At 40.1% G+C, this 8,491-nt stretch overlaps 1 protein-coding gene across 1 annotated transcript; it reads right to left on the bottom strand.

The window, feature by feature from the left end:
• Positions 1-724: 724 nt before the first annotated feature.
• lpar5b (lysophosphatidic acid receptor 5b) lies at positions 725-8,070 on the bottom strand. Its single transcript, XM_026319560.2, has 2 exons — positions 7,880-8,070; positions 725-1,934 (listed from the first exon to the last, which is right to left on the bottom strand). The coding sequence occupies exons 1-2, from the start codon at positions 7,895-7,897 to the stop codon at positions 1,056-1,058; spliced, it is 897 nt and encodes a 298-aa protein (XP_026175345.1). The 5' UTR covers positions 7,898-8,070; the 3' UTR covers positions 725-1,055.
• Positions 8,071-8,491: the final 421 nt, after the last annotated feature.

The raw sequence follows: 8,491 nt of genomic DNA on the forward strand, positions 1-8,491 counted from the left end.
TTTTTGGATCAATGTGCTACAGACCTATACAGATCCCCCACCATTTGGCAGAGCCTGCAGGACTTGAGTGCTGCTGGCTCCTGAACTGAGACGCTGACAAAAAGCACAACAGCCTCAGCTGCATCACAGGATTTATAACCAGACACATAAAAACAACTGAAAGAATAACTAAAAGGATGAACAGGATTAAGCTTTATCCCCAGATGGAAAGTTTACCATAAGCATGTTTATGCAACTTACTACTCTGTATAGAATGAATCAAAAACATGGGATTTGGAGAATAGATATTCTTACACAATCTGTATTGGACGTATTGCAAATGGTCGTCATCAAATCAGATGGAAACCTGCTGTGTTTCTATCAATGCATGTACAGTTTGTTTCCTCTGATAGTAATGGAAATTATACTAACCATGTTAAAGGTCACCTGGTTCCCCTGAAGCTACCACAGCTGTAATGCCTTTTACTCAAACATAGACTGGACTTATCACACCAACAATGGAAAAAGAGGGAGGCTGTTACTGGACATGTGTGATTTTTCTATCAAGTGCTTTTCTTTTTATATCAAGTTGAATGAACATGTTTTGTCACATGCTGTGAACTAAACTCAGCCAGTTCTCTGATAAATCAAGTAAAAATGGGACCAGGCTCGGTGTCTATACCTGGTTGTGTTGTTCTAACTGACATTCATTATTATTATTATTAAGACATTCACCAACACAGGAAAGTTTTGACACGTGTATTCAGTACAAGTTGTTAAGATGACTGGGGATCCAATTTGGTTCCGATTGTTACAGGTCAGGTGGGAAATGATAAAAGAAACGTGGCTTCATGTGCATAGAACATCAGATCTGAGTCACAGATGGAAAGAAAATAAACCAATATAGTAACAATAACTTAAATCTATTTAAAACATATCCAAGTATCTTTGGTTTCAAATAAAAATATATATATAGACAGAGAGAATTTTTATTTACAAAATGCACCAGGTTTAGTTTTGAACTTATGACCTTCATGTCACATAAACACAGACGGTAAACACCTGTTCCTGTCAAGCTATTCTCGAGAACTGTCCACATCCTCTTTTTTCTTCCAGAAGCCGTCAAATGAAAAGTAATATAACAGAGGATCCAGACAGCAGTTCACACTGGCTAGACAAACCAGTGGTGTGAGTACCTTACGATTAAAAAACACAACCAATGACACAGGCAAGAAAAATATGATGAACATCAACAAGTTCATGACAAAAAGCAGCATGACGTTCACCTTGTTGCCGACTCGTGCAGAGTCATTCAGATGTGTGCGTAGAGTCCAAGACACCAGAGCAGTAGACACAATGTTGACTGCCAGCATAGTGAACAGTAACACGGGCTGAAGATAAGACACTCCTGATGTAGTGGGAGACTGACGAAATTCAAAACATATAGACTGACTCGTGTTATTTAAAAATCTTGACATGGAGAAGCTCTCTGGGATGTTTACAACCACCACAAAGATCCAAACGAGCGCAGCAGCTCTCCAGGCGTTGGATGAGGTTCGATTGTGCCGTGACCTCAGAGGATAAACCACAGCCAGCAGCCGGTCCACGCTGATGAATGTGATGAAAATGGAGCTGGAGCGGATGTTGTTGCGAAAAAGCATCGTAATCCAGATGCACGTCATATTGCCCAGTGGCCACACACCTGTGGCGTAAAAGTAGACCCTCATGGGCAAGGAGATGACGAGCAGCAAGTCTGAGACCGCCAGGTTGACCATGAAGACAACACTGGGGGATTTGAGGCTGTGGCGGCATAACAGAATCCACAGGGACACAGCGTTGAGAGGCAGACCCAGAACCACAACAGATCCAAACACCAGGGCATATGTTTGGTCCCTCATGTCATCTTGTGTTGTATTTAATCCCAGTACTGGACTACTGCTGAGCATGTTGTGTTTCTGTGTGAAATACAGAAGTGCAGGCAGATGAATGTAACTGTGAAAGAAACCACACTAACTCCGCCTCTTAGCAAAAAAACCCTAAAATGAACCGGATCAACGTGCCGTCTAACAGGAAGCACCTTTGACAAGTCACAGGAAGTAGTGAAGTACAGTGGAGCTAATGTGACACCAAGCTGTGTAAGGGTATAAGTATCATTTGTCTAAAATGAACTGTACAATATGACATTTTGATTTATTCCACATGGTTTTTATACACAGCTAATTAAAATTACACATCAAATGACACATTTAATCATAAATATAATATATTTATATATATATATTGATATAAAAGTAAAAGCGACCAGCCGAGTTCAGCCAAAACCTGCTTTTAAATCCACGCCACACTGTCCAAAATATGAAAAACAAATAAATAAATCAATCAGCCTTTGTTCACAGCGCGGTGTGTATTTGCAGGGCTGAAGATGCTGCAAACTGCAGATTGAGTAGAAGTTAGAGAAAGCTGCTTGTGGTGAGTGAGGACATGCACAAACGCTTGATCAGATATTTCTTACTGCCGCTGATAAAGAGCGAGGCAGCTCGCTCAGCAACTCATCAGTGTGAATAAAGTTTAGACGTCTACCACTTATTTCTTCCAGCTCCATGTACTTTGCACAGACTCAAAATATAAGTGTTACTATAATTCACCTTTCACAGGAACAGACAAGAGAGTCTGACAAAATGTTATGTTGCAAACTTTCCTTCTCAGAACTAATGATAATACTAAGAAATACTACAACACACACACACTTAAATATTGGCACTAATGTTGTTGGCGACAGAAGAGCACAGTCTCGTTAAGAAAGATGAGTAGACTGAGAGCTCTTATTAAGATATTAAGCTAGAGTGAGCTCTCAGCTATTTTCTGCATGTATCAGACAAGCTGCAGAACATAACATGCCCTGTAATCTAATGAGATTTGCAGTAATAGGTGGATCTGGTTTGTTTTGAATCATCGTTGTAACATTACACACAGTCTATGCGATGATTTGTGATATCTCAAGTAATCCATCTACTAGCTGACAACAAAACACAGGACTAAGAGACTTTAGTTAAATTATGCTGCGGCATGTTCTGTCATTTATTTACACTTATTAAAACAGAAGATGCAATTAAAACATAAACACCACAACATCACCTGGGAAAGTGTGTGTGTGCAGTGACACCATAGCAGCATCTAACTAAACTAAACTTCATGGTGTTTATCACACGTTCTTAACTGTCTCAGTCATAACCCTTTGAAAGATTGAAATCAAAGTGCTGCAGTAATGACAACAATTATGTAATCTCGCCCGACTCCCACACTTAAATAAAAGGTGTGGGTCCTTTTGGGAGTATTAGGCTGGTGGGCTTATCAATGTATGCAGGGCACAAGAGGCGCTAAATTGATTTCTCTGGTAAAAGCAAGGATGCCATTTTCTCTGGGCGCTTACATTTAAGAAACTTGAGTGCTTCTCAAGACAGATAATCTTTGTTATTAGTGCTGCAGGTAAAAACACTGCTTTAAGATGCTTGGCCTGCCGCTGCTGTCGACAGCTGGATGGACAGGGGGAGTCAGGAGAGCAAATGTGGGGAAAGGGCACATTTTCTGTCTGCTATTTATAATCTGCTCTTTTTCATTTGGTTTTACTGGGATGTTTAATTATTGAAGCACAATTATGAGTTTGAGAAAATGAAAAAACAGCCTGTTGTGCCTTCCCCGATATCACCGAGCCTTGCACATACCCTTGACAGATTCACAGTTCTCAAACAGCTGTATTACTCTGCAGATCTGTGATAACCACAGAAGATTAAATAGACCAATATGAAAATGAAAAATATGTTTCACAAGATGAGACGAGAAGGGGGAGGGGAGTCAAAGGCATAATTGCTCAACATGAATGTCTTAATATGGTAAAGCAGAAGGCTGAGCCTGTGCGGTTTACAGACCAATAACCAGCCTAAGAAAAGTATTTGAAAAAAAAATAATAATAATAATCAGGTGTTTAAAAAAAATTCCCTTTTAAGATTTTGATTGATCTGAAAATATTTAAGCAGGTTTCTGTTTTTCTGTTGTCGAGGTTTTGATATTTTGGAGGGTTTTTGGCTGACACACTATTTCGGTCCCTGGAAATGCTTCAGTCTCTGCCTCGTCGTCAGTGACCCTTCCCACCGTCCAGGCCAGCACCCTGCACCTCATGACAAATGCTTCTTGGCTTCAAACTAGGAACATTTGAATATTTGTTTGGTGTCCAGCCCTGCAGATATACCAGCCTTTTGCTGACACGTGGCTTTTTTCTGGTTTAGTTTTTGGCCGAACAGCACCGAGGATGGTGCGACTTCATTCATGCCATTGCTCTTCAGCCATTCTCCACCACTGGTGTCTAAACTCCATCGGGGGGATTTCCAGGTAGCAGCTCAATACTCTTTAAGCCTCTCTCTATTAGTCTCTCCTGATTAAACTGCAGATAGCATTCTGGATATAATTCCCTGTGTGAACAGGGAATGTGAACAGTTCAGAAAATGCTGATGTGTCACCTGCTTTCTCTAACCCCGTACTGCCCAAATTTATTTACAATTAGATTCAATAAATCAATTATTTGTGTTTTTGCCGTCAATCATATGCTAAATTAAGTTGAATATAGATGTAAATGCAATAGATATAAATTCAGCTATGATGCACATTAGTGATAATAGGCATAAAAGTAATTAACAGATTTTCTAGTCCCAGGTATGCAGATTATTTTATTTATTCTGATATTGATCAGCTCAATGCAAACAAAACAAAAATGATCCAAAACTCAGTTCAGCCATTGCTGTTCATGGTATTTTAAATACATCAGCTGTGATTAAGCAGGGTTTCTGTCCTGTCCCAGCATGACACAGGCTCTGTGGCCTTGTGTTGTTTCTTACAACCAAATTCTAAGAATAAATAATAAATTTAACGGTTTGAGGCAAATTCATGACAATAGTCTACAAAGGGTTAACCATAAGCATGACTCTTCACTTTTTTAAAAAATGTCTCTATGAAGTTATGAAGTTGCCAGTTTCCCCTTTTGCTTGTGGCAGTAACAGCTAAGTGACACCCAGGCTCTTGCTGCTCTTGGGTCTTCCTGCTCTGTCTATAGACCTGGTCTATCTCTGCAGCCAGAAAATTTGCTTTTCTTTGCTTTTACATGATAATGTTTCTTAATATGTGGCAGTGCATCACTTTGTTTTGTGACTGACTGAGCTCCTCCACAGGCATCACCTTAGAGATGCCACTTATACGACATATAAGTGGCATCTCTAAGGGACTGCATGGAGGAGGAGCTGATCAATAGCAGCATCAATAAAATAATCTGTATACCTGAGACCTACAACAATTTTTCTATGTTTTTTAAGAACACACAGAATGTGACTCAGTCCTATGACTATAAAGACACGAGTGGGGCGGCCTGCCCCTTTTTCACTGCAATAATGTGGAGAGAAGTTAGATGAAAAACAGTGAAAGGGAAGTGGTTAAATTGAATGAGGTCAGTTAATGTTTATAGGAACAAGGAGAAATGGGGTAATTAGTGGGGGTGGCTGGAGTTTTTTTTCCTGTAACTCTAATGAAATCACTGGTGCAGTTTTGGGCAGTACTGGATAAGGTGCCATCCTCCTGAATCAGGAAGGTCGAGGCAACAATCACCGCTGTGCTCACTTCATTAAAATTTCCATTTCTGCAACGGCAGGAGTCAAAATGAGCCATGTTCTTGTACTGTGCAGAACAAATGCATGTGTGTGTGTTAGTGTGTGTGTGTGTGTGTGTTCCTGCTAGGTTCAGTATGCTGCTGATAGTTTAAAAACGACTGGGTAGTGATCTATAGAGCTGTGGATGTGCGTTTGTGTGCATATAGCAGGAAAGCAAGTGTTTGACAAGCCCGGATTGTTATGAATATGGACAAACACATTTTTCCCTCTTCCTGTACCGCTTCAGGTAAATATCACTGCTGTAAACACAGCAAGTCAATATAGCTGTTGAGCATGAAGCTGCTTTGTGCCTCCGTCTGTCACTCTCCCTCCTCACTGTTGAAGTCTGCATTGTCAAAGAGCCATGGATTTGAAAAAGATTATATGCTTTAGACAGTTTCTCTGCCATTACCAGCTGGGCCAAGGCAATTAACCAGCTTCATATGCTTCATCTGAGGCCAAAGAAACAAAACAAGTTAATCTGTCCCAAGCTGTGGGGACCCCACTTTATTAATCCAATGCAAAGTGAGGAAGTCGGGAACTCGAGCTCAAATAGTGCTTTATTGGTCTCCTTTTTCCAATTAGTGGCTGCCATCTTAAATCTTAACAGCTTCTGAAAATACGGGCTGATTACCTATGCAAATGAGTAGAGAGCTATAATAAAGCTGTCAGCAGAAATAAACGGGCTCTACAGAGGCGGGGGTTGCCGTCTTCAGTGTTGCTTGCTGGGACAACAGACGTGAGATGCTCAAAGCGGGAATGTAGAGACCAGTGTTTCTGAACATACCATTGGGCTGGACCGGTAATACGCTGAAATCTAAACTCTGTTTTCATCTGGTGCTAAAACTCAGAAAGTAAAAAACATCATGATCAACCTTACAGCACATTGACGGCATGTGAACTAGAACTAATTACAAATTATAATGGGAACACTTGATCCTCCTATGTCGGATTATTTTGGAACCGTAAATACCAACAAAAACATTTTAATAATGAAACAAATGGTGATATTTAGTATTTTTTATTGTAAACAAAGGAAACTGACCATTAGCCAACAGCTCATGTTTTAAATGTCGTATATATTTAATATATATGTTCATGTTACGCTCAGTGCTGAGCTGCTCTGTGCCTTAAGTAAACAGAAATAATGATTTCATACTGTAAATTTTCAGTCTCTAAATGTATGGAGCATATCCCAGCATGCACTGCAGGAGAGGCACCCTAAACATGGAGCAGATTAAAATAAAATCGTATTTATTTATAGGATGTTCATCATTTGAATATGGTTGAATTCAGCCAATACTGAAGAGGAGCCTGCACCTTTTCACAGTTTCTCTCCAACTATGTATGTTTGCATGGGTGAACATAAGACGCTGTAAAGCGATTTGTACCGGTTTCACGTTTAAAGGACTATAAAAGTGCCATCCATTTATCTACACTTTATTTTTCCAACATGAAAGGCTTCAGGAGCTGGGCTGCCCACTCTATTAACAAAACAAAATAATTTACTGTTGTGTAAATGACTTCCCTCAGCTGAGCTGAGCCAATCACAGACATTCAGGAGATGACATGTTGTGAGAACACGAGAGAGAAAAATCACTTCATATTCAAAAATCAAATAACCTTCACCAGATTGCCAGGGGGCAAATCCTTTCACTTTAGTCTGAAAATTGAACTTATTCGATTAACATGCTTGCTTTCATCAGAAATTGCATTTCTTTCAAGTTTGTGTGTCTGTGTATGTGCACAGTGAGAAATACTACCTCGGTAGATTAGCTGTCAGAGGGTGGCTCATAATAGTGTATTTGCACAGTATAGCTACGCCCTTAGGGAAAGCGTTACACTAAAAGTCATATGTAGCTTTATATATCTATCCCTCCGAGACCTATACCAGCAATCGGCCATGCAGACAGGCCACGGCACCACAAAGAGAGGAGAGAACAAGAATGAGGAACTCGTCACTCAGGTCTATGTAATTATTGTTTCTGTAGTTTGAGTTACAAAGGGGATCCTTAATTGCACACCATCCATACTACATCCAGCAATTAGGCACATAACTAAATTGTTAGCCTGTAAAATGTAAATGTCTGCATTTAAATTTCAATACACAATCCCTGCCTATCTCCACCGCCCTGATTCGTCTCATGTGATTCACAGGAAGTGCTGATAAGTAAATAAAATACCAGTGAATAAAAAGCTTTCTCACGTACCTGGACATTTAGCAGCATCGTGAGCTAGATTCAAGAAAGGACAAACTCGAAATTAGAAGCTCAAGCAGAAATGTTGTGAAAGGAAAAAAAAGAGCTAGACAAGTGCAAGAAGAGAAGAGAAAAATAAGGAAGTTGAGAGAAATTTCAATGCATGAAAACAAAACAAGGCGAGAGAGCACGAGTCAAGCTAAGTGACAGAGATGGAGAGATGGTGAGGAGAAGAAGACAAGTGAGGTGGAGAAGAGCATGAAAACTAGTTAGTGTTCAGCACAGTTACATCCTGTAGGCGTGTCCCACGCTGTCAGAAGGTAAGGTGCCATGAGCTGATTCAACTGGTGGACACACAGGTTGATCAGTAGTGGACTGTCTATAGAAACGGCACAGGGCAGGAGACGGTGACCTACATTAGAGCGTACTGTATCAGAACTCTCTATGGAGGTTTCCCACAAAATAAACAATATATTTTTAATATTGTTCCCTATTAGAAGAACAACAGTCAATCACAGTCAGAGTTAACAGCTGAAATCTGAGGACGCTATTGCTAAAAGAAGCAAGAGAAAGAAACGAGCAACCAAACCGCATGTTTGCAAAACCTTCTTGAAAGAGGAAACA

The sequence above is a fragment of the Mastacembelus armatus genome, chromosome 13, assembly GCF_900324485.2.
Source record: "Mastacembelus armatus chromosome 13, fMasArm1.2, whole genome shotgun sequence".
In the NCBI taxonomy this organism is placed as follows: domain Eukaryota; kingdom Metazoa; phylum Chordata; class Actinopteri; order Synbranchiformes; family Mastacembelidae; genus Mastacembelus; species Mastacembelus armatus.